Raw genomic sequence first — 14,914 nt, 5'->3', positions numbered from 1 at the left:
TATCAAAGTAAATATATATCAAGCAAAAAATGAATGAGATTAGATATCCTAAAACTTTTACTTACAGACGAAACCCTCAGAGAGCTCTTCGTCATCACTTTATAAACACTGGGTATAAGGCTAAACACTGTGTACCACAAAAGTAATCGCAGGCTTCTACCTTGGGCGCAATTATTTTTGTAAGGTAGTGTAGAATGAAGAATCAAACCTAAAATAGTAGATATAAACATAAAAAGCAAAAAGCTGGAGAATGTCACAAGTAAAGCTGTAATACTGCATATTATTTCAAGGTAAAACAAAGTTAACTTACTCAGCAACTTTTTCAGTTGACTGGGGGCACAATCTGAAACCATCTGGCTACCGTGGAAGCTTTGCAACCCCAAGTACATACTGGACGTGTATTTTTTTTTTAATCCTTTAACACTTACTGGTATTTAACATGTATTAAAACTACTAGCTTTCTAGAGAAACTGTTCTTCATTTGCATCCCCAAAGTTCACAGAAGTTTAAGAAGGTAGTAATGAGGGATCCTAAGATATTGTCCCTATTACAAAGAGCCTAGTAAAATGGTCCATTTGCCTGTGATTAGGCTGCATGTATAATAATTGTAATAATATTCACTGAATCCCCACAAAAATCCTAAACTTAAGTGACAACTGCTTTTAGGTGGAGGTGTTATCACGTTTGTGTGAGGGAACCTTAGAGATATACGTGCTTTCTTAATTTTAAATGAGAAAATAATCACGTACTAAATAATGCTGTTTGAGACACAGAATCTTTTGAAAACTGACATCTCCAGGCCAGAAAATATGATTGAATAATTGATGAAAAGGCTGATAATTGCTGTTTGGGGTACATTTGTCGGATTTCTTCTAACAGAACAGGAAATGATAGAGCGCAATGGTACTGACTTCCACAGTGCCCAGCACACCCAGAGCCTTCCCTATCTGCGTGCTCTTTGTTTGGTCTATAAAGCAACAAAAAGAAGCCAGGGATTCCTACCAGCGTTTCTTCCTTCTAAAATTGACACCAGGGAGAGTATGATCCTTTTTTACAATCGCTTTATGCCCCAGAGAAGTTGGGCTAAATGGGCCAGGATCGGACCTACTGGAGGGATTCTTAGGCTCATCGAATAGAGTGCTTCCAGTGTGAACCAAATGGGAAGTTGTGCTCAAGGAACTGTACTAGGTCCCTTGGGGTACAGATACTCAGTGCGGCAGCACTTCCTCTGCCTGTTTCATCATGGCCTAGAACACTTGTCTTAAGTGCCAAAGAACAAGCACCGTCAAGGAGAAAAATCTGTCCAACCGCAACCTCGTGAGGTCACAGGCCGGGATTGTTTCAGGATCCTTAAGTTGATGTGAGGCTTAGTTCCAGGGGATGCACTCGCTCTATCATGTGCTAGAAGTGAGAAAAACACTCACGGGCGCTACGCACGGTGCCTGCACCACATAATGAGAATCTGCTACTCTTCGGTGTTGAGACTTTACAAAGCATGCGATAAGAAAATTATGTATTTCTTCACCACTCTGTCATAGATTTAGTACCGTGATTTAGAAAACATCAATTCTATTCCCCATTTTGCAACACAAATCTGAAGCTTTTGAAGTCTCCTTTCCCCCCTACTTCCTCGCTGAAAAGTATACATGCATATATATTAGGCTGTTACAGCTGGTACCTTATCCACTTAAAACAAAAACTGAGTAATTCAGACAGACTTCAGATAAGCAGTCAAGATGGGCCCTATCTTAACAGTATTGAACTCGGCTATATATAAACTTTCACAAGGCCAGTCTGCTGAATCGCATACAAATCGCTTCCACTGCCTAAATTACCGCCAGCACCCCTCTTGGTTCTGCAGCCTGGAGATAATAAGTGGCTCTACTCACTGGCAGCCAAGCTGGGCACATGTCACAAAGCTTAAGAAATTCTAAAAGAGCAGCATGACCGTGATCACCGGACTGCTACCATGCCTCCAAGTCTCTCCATTACAATCTGTCCCTGGGTTTAGGCATTGATGACCATGTGACATGCAAATGTATTACTCAGTAAGGGTAAAAGGTTAAGGTACAGTAATATAATGGAAAGAGCATAGGCATTAGAACCTGTACAATTTCATTTTGAAGCCAGGCTTCACCAATTCCCAAATTTGGGTATTGAGTTACCCTATCTGTAAAATGGGGGTAATCATACTCACTTTGAAGAACTACTAATATGGGTACCTAGTCATACCTTACAGTCACCAAAAAGGGTAATGTGCTTAGAGCACCTGGCACATAGTAAGCACTCAAGGGAAGCTCTTGCCATCATTAACAATCCCTTGTACTCATTACCACAGCACCCAGAGCAGAACCCTGAGGGTAGGGAAAGGAACAACTCACTTGTTGGGGGCTCAGAGAAGTTCAGTAACTTGTCAAAGGTCACACAGCTAGTGAATAGCAGCACAAGTATATGAACTCACGTCTAACTCCAAAGCCCAGGTTCTTGCCTCAGAAACTGCTACTGTTTCTTGTGTGTACCCAGCCCAGTAAAAAAGTAGTGATTTGACAACCTTAATGATTCAGGTTGTTTTGAAAAAAGTCAACCTGGAAAGACCGTAATATTAAACTATATAAAAGCTATGCACAGGGTGAATCTGCTTTCATGCAGACCTAAAGGCATGCCAACAAACAGCAGAGTCCATTTGACACCAGAAATAAAGCAACCATAGTGAGATCTAGTGACCTGCTAGTACACCAGAATGGATTATGCTAGAAAATTCCCATCTGTGTATCATCTTCCCAAAATTCCAGGGAGCTATCGGCACACACAGGATTATCACAAAACCAGCCCTTAACCCAGAAAACCTAGCTTGAGGTTGATGTCCCTGATGGTCCTCTTCCTCCCCAGTGCTCCCCTCCAGTAAGCAAGGCCTCCTGGTTACCAGGACTGAGGAGAGAGAGAAAGCTGGTGGGGCAGGGTCAGTTCTCTGCCCCATGCCTGTCCCTATACCAAGCAGACAGCCAGGTTCCCCCACCCTTGGCCTCAGGGAACATTTGTCTTATTAACGGGCCATCTAAACCTGGCTGTTTTCCAGAATCCTGAGCACCTTCATGGGATTATGCATAGGAGGGAGGGGACCATGCATTGCAGGGCAGAAATGCAGGAGGGAAATTTCTGCTGGGGTGTCTGGGAGACAGGGCCTCAGGGAAGTGGCTTCTTGGTGCACATAGGGAGGCTGGACACTAGGCATTCGGGCTCCCAGCCTAGACAGAAGCCCCCTCCCCACCTCATCTGTCAGGCCTCACGGGCCCAAGAGCAGCGGAGATGCCCACCTTCAAGGGACCATGTGGATTCGGACAGTGAGGGGGAGCAGGGACGTTCACAATGGATCGAAGGCCCCATAGACGCTGATCCCCCTCCCATTCTTGGGTAACTCGCTGGAAGAGGAGAGGCCCTCAGATAGCGAATGCGATCGAACTTTCCTTCACTTCGGTGGGATGGTGGGAAGGGGTGAGTTTACACTGCCGCCTCAGAGCACACCTTCCCCGAGACACAAACCACACAGAAGACACAGCGGGCCAGTGCACACTCTTTATTATTAGCCTCAGGACACCTCTGACAGGCTGAGCTTGGTGAGCTGGGACTTCACGGGGGACTCGAGAACACTTCGGTTCGGGCTGGAGACCATCTAACTTCCCACCCCTGGGCTCCACCTGCCTCGGGGGAGCAGAGAGCCTGCGGAGAACACATCAAATGGAAGAGAACGGGCCCGGGGCATTCCCAAAAGTGCTTGTCCCAGTCCAGTTCTTTTTTGATCTTATTAGAGAAGCACCATCCACAGCACGATGTCGGCCCTTGGAATCATTCTGCTCTTCATCCATCTTGACTGGAAAGGAGCTTGGGACGGTGGTGGCCCAAAGCTGAGGGGTCGAGTGTGTAGCCAATACGCCCTCAAGTACTGTCCTTCTTTAAGTCACCCAGCGGTCGTTCAGGCAACCAGAAAGATAGCTGTTCCTCTCAAAGGAAGAAATCAACAGAGTATCAGAAAAGTCCCACCCGCACTTTCTGAAGCCACTTTCCTGATCTCTGCCACTGCTCATTTGTCTCACCTGTGAACAGTGAGATGAGCAATTCAGTGACTCGAGTCGCATTGGGCTCCCTGCTCAACTGGGAGTCTGCTTCTCCCTCTGCCTCTCTCCCCTGCTTGTGCTCTCTCTTTCAAAAATAAATAAATAAAATCTTTAAAAATATATATCTGGATGTCATTTCGATTGGGTTTACCAGAAAACCATGCTGTATGCAAGGCAAAGACATCCTCCTCATACAATTTGTATCCCAAATTAGGCTCTCTGCTGTTATCTAACAAAACTCACCAAATCAAGTTATAATGTGTGCACCAGATATTAACATATAAGTCTAGCTCCTAACACATACTAGACAATAACTATTTGTTTAATGAGTTAAATGTAATCCATCAAATTTGCTATCATCTATAGAATTTAATACTGCAACACCCCCCCAACTCTTCCAAATTAATCCCAACAGAGAAATTATATTCTAACAAAATTGTTTTGCCCCCTTAAGGAGTGTCAGAGCATCTTCTCTTCCCTTCCTCTCACTCTTCTCAGCTCCAGTCAATGGGGGTCTCAGTGAGGTGCGGGTCAGCTGGAATCAAGGTGTGATTTCTTTAGACTCTTGGGAGATCTTCTAATGGGACGGGTTCAGCTTCTTCAGCAACAAACAAGTTCTGTGGGGCTCAGACACAAAAACAGGCCCTCACCTATAAAACTTAAAAACAAGAAGCAAACATGAATGCTGTACTTTACAAAGGAACAATAGCATTTTGAAGGAAGAGCAGTGCTCCTAAAATTCAATATAGTTATAACTCAAAAACTACATGGCTATTCCCAGCCAAAGACATGGATGGCATTTTCAGGAAAAGGAGGTTAATAAGAAACCAGAAAGGAGTGTATTTACATATGTAATACCCATAATGATGAAAAGTTGTTAGTTTCGGTAATGGAATAATGGATTGTTTTATTTAATTTTCTCTATTATAATTTTAGTTTTCAAATTTCTGTGAAGCAAGTAAGTTACTTTTTGATTAGAAGAGGGTCTGGGGAAATTGGTTTTTCTTTGGAGTGTTTTCATTCTTACTTACCTTCTTGAAATCAGTGAGTTTGTCCTGGGTCCAGGCCTCTACTCTCACCTGCCACACAGACTTTCTTGCATTTATAGCAGGCCTTGCGCCATGAAAAATTCATGGCTTTACACCATGGGCAGTCCCAATTCACTGGACTGCATCCTGAGACAGACTTCTGGTGCTGGGAATCCAAAGCTTTTTTCCCTTTTGGTTGTTTGGCCTTCCGCCCCTGAGGCTGCTGTTTCTTTGGGTTTTCCCTCATACCTTGGCTCCAGCCATCCCCCACGGGGGTCGCCTGGGGCCTCTGTGGACCTTCTTCTCGGCTGTCACTTCTACTGTCCCCTGGGGGACTGGACCCCTGGGGCCTCTCCAGATCCTCCTCCTGGCTTTGGCTACTGTTGTCTCCCAGAGGGGCCATACTTTGGGGTCTTTCTGGACCTTCTTCCTTGCTGTGGTTCCCACTGGCCCCCAGGGATACCATCTCCTGGGGCCCCTCTGGATCTTCTTCCTGGCTGTTGCTCCTGCTGGCACCAAGGGGGGCCATCCCTTGGGGGTTTTTTGGACCTTCTTCCTGGCTCTGGCTCCCACTGGCCCCCAGGGGTACCACTTCCTGGGGCCCCTCTGGATCATCTTTCTGGCTGTGGCTCTCACTGGCTCCCAGGGGTACCATCTCCTGGCGAGTCTCTGGATCTTCTTCCTGGCTGGCAACAAGGGTAACCATCTCCTGGGATCTCTCTGAATCTTCCTGGCCGAGGCTACAGCTATCCCCAAGGGGGGCCAGCCCCTGGGGACTGTCTAGACCTTCCTGACTCTGGCCCCAGCTATCCCCAGAAGAGATCATCCCCTGGGCCTTCTCTGGACCTTCTTTTTGGCTCTGGCTCCAGCCATCCCCAGAGGGAACCATCTCCTGGGCCTTCTCTGGACCTTCTTTCTGGCTCTGGCTCCAGCCATCCCCAGAGGGAACCATCTCCTGGGTCTTCTCTGGACCTTCTTTCTGGCTCTGGCTCCAGCCATCCCCAAAGGGGACCATCTCCTGGGCCTTCTCTGGACCTTCTTTCTGGCTCTGGCTCCGGCTATCCCCAGAGGGGACCATCTCCTGGGCCTTCTCTGGACCTTCTTTCTGGCTCTGGCTCCAGCTGTCCCCAAGGGATATCATCCCCTGTGGTGTCCCTTGATCTGCTCCCTGGTTATGGGTCCAGCTATCCCCAAGGGGAACCGTCTCCTGGGCCCTCTCTGGACCTTCTTTCTGGCTTTGGCTCCAGCTATCCCTAACGGGGACCATCCCCTGAGGCCTCTCTAAACCGTCCTGGCTAAGGTTTCTGGTGTTCCCGAGGGAGACTGTACTCTGGAGGATCTCAGGACCTCCCTCCTGGCTGTAGCTCCTTTGGTCCCACGGTGGGGCCACCTCCTGGAAGCCCACTACAGCACATGCACCAGGGGGGTAGATCCCCACAGGAGGCATCTGAAGTGGGACTACTGCAGCTTCTGCATCCATGACTACTGCTGGTGGCAGAGGTGGCAAGAAAGGGATTCCCATTGGGAGTGGTGCGTGGAATGGAAGTGGGTATGGCACTGGCATTGGCAGAGGGGGTTGTATGGCCTGAGCCCAGGGACCTGGGGGTCCTGGCATGTAAAGAACAGCTGCCGGGGCTGGCACCTGGGCTTCAAAATACAGCCTACTAGGAAACCCCATGGCAACCACATCTCTCTGCTGCTCAGCACTCAGGGGCCATACTATAGTCCCAAACTGCTCGGCTCGAGGCCCAGGCGGTATTTCAGGGGCCAGCGGGATGACCTGGGCTGACCTTTCCGCGTGGTGCAGCCGCCCACGAAGCACATCACACTCGATCAGCGCCTGCTGCAGGGCGGCCCGTGTGAAGCGCAACTGCGTGGCCGCTTCCTCTCGATCCTCACGCAGCCGCTGTAGCTCTGAGGCCAGAGCCCAGGCAGCTGTCTCGCGTTCATCTACCTGTTCCTGCAGCCTCCGGATCCGGCGCGCCTGCTGCTCCCGCTGCCTTGCAGCCACACGCACACCCAAGGCCAGCGCGCTCCAGGCACAGGCCCGTTTGATGGCGCGCGGCACCTGTGGGTCGGCCACGACGGTCTGAAGCCGGTCCTCTACCTCATTCCAGGGCCGTGAGCGGAAGGCCACGTAGAAATCTGGGCCGCCGCCGTTCATGAGGACTTCGTTGTTGATGAATCTGATCACCTCAGTGTGGCGGAACCCGCTGGCGTGGTCCCCAAATTCAACCGCCATGGCTGCTGCGGCCTAGTTAACCAACTGTCTCACAGGCGATGCCGCGCCTGCTGCCGCCAGTAAAGGTCCACCCCTCACTTCCCCACTCAGTCCTACAAAGTCAATTTCCAGTCCTGCCCTCCTTCTCAGCCTCTTTCTTCCCTACCTCACTTTCCTCAGAAAGAGTAAAGCAGATTCCCTCACCACACCAACCCCTACCAGGCGAGGGTGTTACACGTCACAGAAACGACTTCTCAGTCACCCCGCAAGGCCTGCTGGGATGCACCTCCCTCTGCAGAGCGCCCCCTACAGGGCAAATAGGCTGGATGGCTGTACTGGGTACTGCAGCGACCCTATGGAAGAATTCGTTTCTAAGCAGCTCAGGATAATCAATACCCAGCATCGTGGGATGAATTCCTAGTTGGGTGGTGGAGTTGCGGAAGTAGGTGCAGTTCTGCTCGTATCTCAGTTCTGTCTCACATAACTCTTAGGTACTACTTCAGTCCTTCAATACAGTCACACTGTCTGTGCACTTCCCTTGTCATCCTGAACAAATTAACGTGGAGTCCCTGTCATCAAGAAAATCCAGTGATTGAGCCATGAATGCCCTGAACTCTCCTTATAAATTCACTCTCATGTTTACTTGATCAACTATTCTCAGAGAATAGAGGGTGTCTCTGTTCTTCTTTTAGAGTAAATGTTCCTCTCATAATCTGGGTTTTCCCTAGAAGAAATGCTGAATAAGTGCTTTAAGCGTCACTAAATAATAACTGCAATCAACACGAAGAAATAAAGCACACGCTAAAGGTAACTACATAGATGAATACAAAAAATCGTATTCATGCGGGGCGCCTCGGTGGCGCAGTCGTTAAGCGTCTGCCTTTGGCTCAGGGCGTGATCCCGGGGTCCTGAGATCGAGCCCTGCATCGGGCTCCCTGCTCTGCTGGGAGCCTGCTTCTTCCTCTCCCACTCCCCTGCTTGTGTTCCCTCTCTCGCTGACTGTCTCTTCCTCTGTCAAATAAATAAATAAAATCTTTAAAAAAAAAAAACCAAACATGTTAATTGTAATCCCCAGAACAAACACTAAGAAAATAACTAAAAATATGCTGAGAAGGAAATAAAAATTGTTACCAAAAAAGGAATCAAAACTGGGGTGGAGGGAGATATAAGACATTTTTTCTTTAAGATTTATTTATTTATTTGAGAGAGAGTGAGTGGGGGGTGGCAGCAGGAGAGGGAGAGAGAGAATCTCAAGCAGACTCCCTACTGAGCACCAAGTCTGCCACGAGCTCAATCTCCTGAACCTGAGGTCATGACCTGAGCTGAAATCAAGAGTCAGACACTTAACTAGTTGAGTGAGTCACCCAGGTGCACCTGATACGACATTTTAGAAAACAAATGGCAAAATGCCAGAAGTCCTTCCTTATCAGTAATCATATTAAGTGTAAAAAGACTACAATTAACAGGCAGAAATGGACAGAATAGATAATTTTTTAAAAAGCATGATCCAAATATATGTTGTCCCTAAGAGATTCATTTTAGATTCAAAGATGCACACTGGTTGCAAGTAAAAAGATGGAAAAGGCTATTCCATGCCAACAGTAACCGAGAGCTAGAGTTGCTCTCCAAATATCAGACGAAGATTTAAGACCAAAATTGTTAAAATATAAAAAAGGAGATATCATATAATGTTTAAAAAAGTTCAATCCCCCAGATGGCATTTTTCTCAGGAAAACAAAACTAACTCAATAAATGAAAGTCAGTCAATACACTACACCACATTACTAGAGTGAAGGAAAAATCCATGTGGTCATCTAACAGATACAAAAAAAAATTTTTTTAAATGCAACACACTTTCATGAGAAAAATATCTCCAAAAGCAAAATAGAAAGGAACTTCCTCAATCTGAAAACAGGCATTTATGAACACCCAACAGCTAACGTTATACTCAAGGGTGAAAGCCTCAAAGTCCCCCACCAAGATCAAGAGCAGACAAGAATGCTACTTTCACCATTGCTGTTCAACATTGTCCTGGAACTTCTAGCCAGAGCAATTAGTCAAGAAAAGGAATAAAACACATCCAAACTGGAAAGGAATAAAACTCTCTTTCTCTCTATAGAGAACATGATCCTATATATAAAAATTCCCAAAGAATCCACAAGAAAGTTACTAAAACTAATAAATTCAGCAAAGTAGTACAGGATCAACGGGTACAAATTAGAGGTATTTCTGTATACTAGCAATTCCATTTCCAGAAAAATTAGGAAAATAAGTCCATTTTCAGTCGCATCAAAAGACCAAAATAGTCAAAAATACATTTAAGCCAAAAGGTACAAGACTTATACACTGAAAACTACAAAACATTGTTGAAAGTAGTTAAAGGAAGCCTAGTAAGTAGGAAGACATCTGTGCTCGTGAATCGGAAGGTATTATTAAGATGGCAACACTCTCTAAAGTGATCCACAGATTCTATGAAATCCCCGTTAAAACCCCAGTAGCAGGGCACCTGGGTGGCTCAGTTGGTTAAGTGTCTGCCTTCAGGTCAGGTCATGATCCCAGGGTCCTGGAACAGAGCCCCACATTGGGCTCCCTGCTCAGCGGGGAGCCTGCTTCTCCCTCTCCCTCTGCCTGCCGCTCCCTCTGCTTGTTCTCTCTCTCTGTCAAATAAATATAATCTTTAATAAAAAAAAAACCAGTAACCTTTTTTTTTTTTGCAGAAATGTAAAAGCTGATCCCAAAATAACATGGGCAAGGGACCCTAATGGCCAAGATAATCTTTAAAAAGAAAAATAAAGTTGGAGAATTCACACTTCCTGATTTCAAAAAACTTACTACACAAGGTTAGAGGATCAAAACAGAGTGGTACTAGCCTAAAGACAAGCAGATCAATGCGATAGAATTGAGAGTCCAGAAGTAAACCCATGCATCTATGCAACTGATTTTCCACAAAGTACCAAAACCATTCAACGGGGAGGCAATAGTCTCCAACAAATTGTTCGGATATAACTGGATATCCACATGTAAAAGAATGAAGGTAGACTATTACCTCAGCCCATATACAAAAATTAACTCAATTTTTGTTTGTTGTGTTTGTTGTTGCTGCTTGTTTGAGGTTGTTGCTTTTAGTTACTTTTCTAAATGATTTTTGTAAAGTTTCTATTTTTTTCTTATCATATGTGGCCACTGAAGTCTGTGTTGCATTAGCTCAATGGTCAGCTAGTGTACTGACAGAGTATCTGTAAACACCTGAAGCCCCCAAATATTTTTTTACAGAAGTTTAAGAGCTCCCCACTCTCGGAAATTTGCCTCTGGGTGGGGACACTCCTGCAGTGCTTGGCCAGGCTGTTTACAACACTGCTCTCACCTTTACTTCCTGCTTGTGCAGAGCCCGAAGTTCAGCTGCAGGTGAAAGTTTGGGATCTTCTCGGAGGATGAGGCCTTTTCTGAGCGTGCACCCAGGCTTGGGCACATGCTCTTAAAAACCTTCATTTCCAGGGCACCTGGGTAGCTCAGTTCGTTAAGGGCTGGACTCTTGATTTTGGCTCAGCTCGTGAGATGGAGTTCTGCGTTGGGCTCTGGGCTCAGCGTGGAGTCTGCTTGTCCCTCTCTCTCTGCTCCTGCTCCCCCCTCCCCCTTCAAATACATAAAGAAATAAAATCTTTAAAAAAAAAAAAAGCCCTCATTTCCCCGCGTGCCTCCTTTCCCGCTCTCTTCCCAGCCTTTTTGATCCGCCTCTTGTTTGTCCTGTTAGCCCTTTCCCCAGACTGCTTTGGCCAATTCTTTGAAGTGCTTTTTGGCAAATGCCATCTGGGAAGCTGCCCTAGACCTGGAAACACTCTGTGCTGGGCAAAACAAAGGCAAGCCCTTGTACCCTAGTGCTTCAGAGAGCCACCAGCCAGATGGAAATACACAAGCACAGTTCTTTGAGAATAAGGTCTGTATTGGTCCCCCCGGGTACTTGGCAACCTGCACCAGTTGCTCGGGCTGCTGTCTTCGTGGCTACCTCCAATCTGGTATGTGGAGAAGGGGAAGCAGATCATTTAAAACATCAGAAAACAAAATTAAAAAAAAAATAAAACATCAGAAAACTCTCTTGCTGCAATGCACCTGCTTCTTTTATTAAGCTTTGCCCTGGTCGTTGTAAATTTTCAACTAGACTCCAGAGTTCTGTGAAAGTTGATTCTGACAGTTATTGCCAGCTCATTGATGGAGGGAGGAGCCCTGGGGTTTCCTATTCTGCCATTTTTTGTATAAAGAAAGGTATCATAGCCAAAAAAATTTTAATATTCCAAATAAGATTAATTTCATCTCCTTATTGCTCACTCATCCTTGCTGCTCAGCCATCACCTCCACCAGGAAGACTTTCCTGACCACTCTACAACCAATACCATTATTAGTTTTTTTTATTCTTCTTTCTCATCAACTAGTCTTAGTCCCTTGAGAACAAAGACTGTATACTTTCATTTCTGGATCCCTAGCACTTAACACAGTTCCAGACACATGCGTGCTTATAAATGCCAGAGGGAGGGGACAATGGAATAATGAAAGATAGGGGAAAAGGAAAGAAAGGGAGAGAAACAGAAACTATTCCGTGATTCTTACAATCCTGGGTAAAATTCACACTAAAACCTCTAAGGTGATATCTTTGGCATGGTTTCAATCCGAAGAAAAGTAATTTTATTGAAGAGACACACACACCCTAATCCACACCGATGCATCTATCTTTTGGGAAAGCGCTTTTATACAATGTTAAACTTCATAACAACTTCAAACTATCCCTAAATTAATGCAACAACATTTCATAAGTGCCAAGATGTTTTAAAATTATTATTATGAAATTTAAGATACTTTTCCCTTCAAGACCTTTGTTGAATCAATTTCCATTGTTTTAAAACAGGAAGGTGATGTATAATGGCCTATAAAGTGCGATTTTACTGAGTTATCATTCTTGATGAGACAATGATAATATCGCAAATACCACCACCCTTTACTTTGCAGGTGTGCAAGTTTGCAAAGTGTGAATCTATGTTTACAAGAGAGCAGAACAATTCAATTGCATAAATTAATCAATCTGAGAAACCACATTAAAAACATAGCTAATTTTTACATGATTTTCAGTAAGTTCATATACTTTCAATTTTAGTATCACCTCTGTCACAAAGGCTTCATAACAACTTTAAATGATAATCATTGATGATAAAGGAAGGAAAATAACATGTTAAAATTCATCATTTTCGTATGTATCTACGCTTGTGCAGATTTAATCTCCCAAGAATCAAAGGTGGTAAATAGAATAGAGAAAAAGCATATACAGTAAATATAAGCTATATATGCTGAGTATTGAGGAACAATTTTATACTGTTTTAGGAAAATTTACGCCTTTTATTACATTTACTTTCTTTTCTGGTACTTTGTACCCACAGTGACCTCTGCAATATAGCTGCCCAGCAGATGCCAAAAGAAAAAAGAGGAGGCACCTGGGCAGTTAATCTCAGAAATACTAGTCACATTCCCTGAATTTTTTTTTCCCCACGTGAGCGGAATACACCAGTAGGAAACCGTAGCAGATAATCAACACGGTATGAGCACAGCTGAACACAATGTCACATTGTAAGTAAATATAACTTACAACCAATTTCATCTAACCCATATTGACAACACACAGTTATTATTGTGCATATGGTAAAATTAGCCATGAAGAGTAAGCAGATCTCATAAATTCATTTTATGCAAACTGGATTTTTGTATTTCCTTTCTCCTTGTTAGTTCTCAAGTATCTGTAAGCAACATCACCACTGAACATTTTCACTGGAGTCATTCACAACTTTAAGTCTTTCCACCCCCACTTCCACCTCAAACACACTCCTACACACAATCTCTTATATCTGCTCACTTTCCAGGATGCCCTGGAGAACTCAGGGAAGTGGAGGCTCTGGGGCATTGAGCTCCAGCAGACTAACTAGCAGGCAAGTCATGCTTGGATCCCCACACTTGGAGGGGAGGGCAAGGACAGATGAGTCATCAGCCAAGTGTGTTGGTGTGAAACAAAGAGGAATGGACTCTTAATGTCCTAGAACCTGAGAGTCTGAAAGTTGGGGCAGAAGGTAGGGGCCGAAGCAGAAGGGGAGGAACCAAGTGTGTGGCAGATCATTATATCATTAATATAGACGCATGCCTGCTACAGCGTAGAATGACTACAGTTGTGGTTCTGATCTGATGGCAAGGAGAACACTTTTGAGGGTACTGGTACCTAAAGGTCAATAGGTGATAGATGATGATCAAATAAACAAGAAGAGGTAAGGTCATCTTCTGTTTTTCACCAGCGAGGGTGGTATGGATGAGCCCAACCCCATACCACCCCACAGCCTCTTTTGAAATGCCACTTAAGGTATTCCTTTCCCACAACCTTTGTTAGCCTTGCTCAGTGGACTATATTTTGCTATTAGAAAGGAACGGGCAACAGGGAGAGCTAGTAGGACTTTATCCAAATCTTCCTAACTTGAAAAGGACAGGCCTGTAAAGCCATTGACAGAAGAAATCAGTTATCCTTCCAGACTTGCCTCAAGGCTGAGAAGAGAGGATGGTGACTTCTTCACAAATTCCGCCAATGCCTGCATTCCACACCCCTCTGCTGTCCTGTTTTCCACAAGGCAGTGCCAAGGAAGAGAACTGACCACTCTCGGGAGGTGTCACCCTGTTCTCTGGAAATTTGGGACTAGAGTTTAGAAGAACCCAGATCCTACAGTGCCTTATGCCAGCCTAAGGCCATTCATTACCCATCATCCTAATAAGCACAAACTCATACAAACCCTGCAGGGGAGACAGACCCTGTACCCATCAGAGTAGCAACCGAGAAGGCAACATTTCCGCCCTGTTCTCTCTGCCCAAGGGCACACTCAGCACTGTGCCCTCACCAGAGATGTGAGAAGGGGAGGAAGAAAGTTTCCTCTGTCCAAAGTTCTTCTGGCTGGACTAAGAATTAAATTGACATGAGACAGATTAACAGGAGAAAAATACCAAAGTTTCATTACCTGCACATGGAGGCCCAATAATGAAATTGAGGCCCAAAGAAATGACAAAGGCAGGCGGGCTTTATACATTTTAGACAAAGAGACAATAAATTTGTGAGGAATTGGCAGGACAAAGAAAACTTGTATTTGGGAGCTGCAATTAGTAATGAATTTTAAACAGAATTTGGGCTAAGGTAATAAATTAGTAAAAAGTAACACGGTTTGTTTATACAGACTTCTTGGCTCTAGATTCCCTCTCTCCAGTGATGTCTCTCTATCTCCTGGTATAGGGACGAGACCTTTCCCATGAGCAATTTATTTCCTGCTTTCAGGGAGACAGAGGAGGTTCTGAGTGTTCTTCTTGCATAGGCTACTTTTTAAGTAAACTTAATTCAAAATAATCAATATGTCATTGTGGTACATTTTGGGGCAGCCTGCCCCGGGCCCCTACAGGTGCTTTTGCTCTGAAGCACCACATGTCATCTCTCTCTGGAATGCACCTGTTTTCATCTGCCTTTACCCACAGCTGAATGAATGCTTTTG

At 45.1% G+C, this 14,914-nt stretch overlaps 1 protein-coding gene across 1 annotated transcript; it reads right to left on the bottom strand.

Annotated features, from left to right (window-relative positions):
* Positions 1-3,565: 3,565 nt before the first annotated feature.
* Positions 3,566-8,317, bottom strand: TEX13D (TEX13 family member D). Its single transcript, XM_044391614.3, has one exon. It carries the CDS (start codon positions 7,380-7,382, stop codon positions 5,154-5,156), a length of 2,229 nt encoding a protein of 742 aa, XP_044247549.2. The 5' UTR covers positions 7,383-8,317; the 3' UTR covers positions 3,566-5,153.
* Positions 8,318-14,914: the final 6,597 nt, after the last annotated feature.

The sequence above is a fragment of the Ursus arctos genome, chromosome X (genome assembly GCF_023065955.2).
Source record: "Ursus arctos isolate Adak ecotype North America chromosome X, UrsArc2.0, whole genome shotgun sequence".
NCBI lineage: Eukaryota > Metazoa > Chordata > Mammalia > Carnivora > Ursidae > Ursus > Ursus arctos.
The sequence above is the reverse complement of the archived record's forward strand: the minus strand, read 5'-3'. Positions and strand labels throughout refer to the sequence as shown.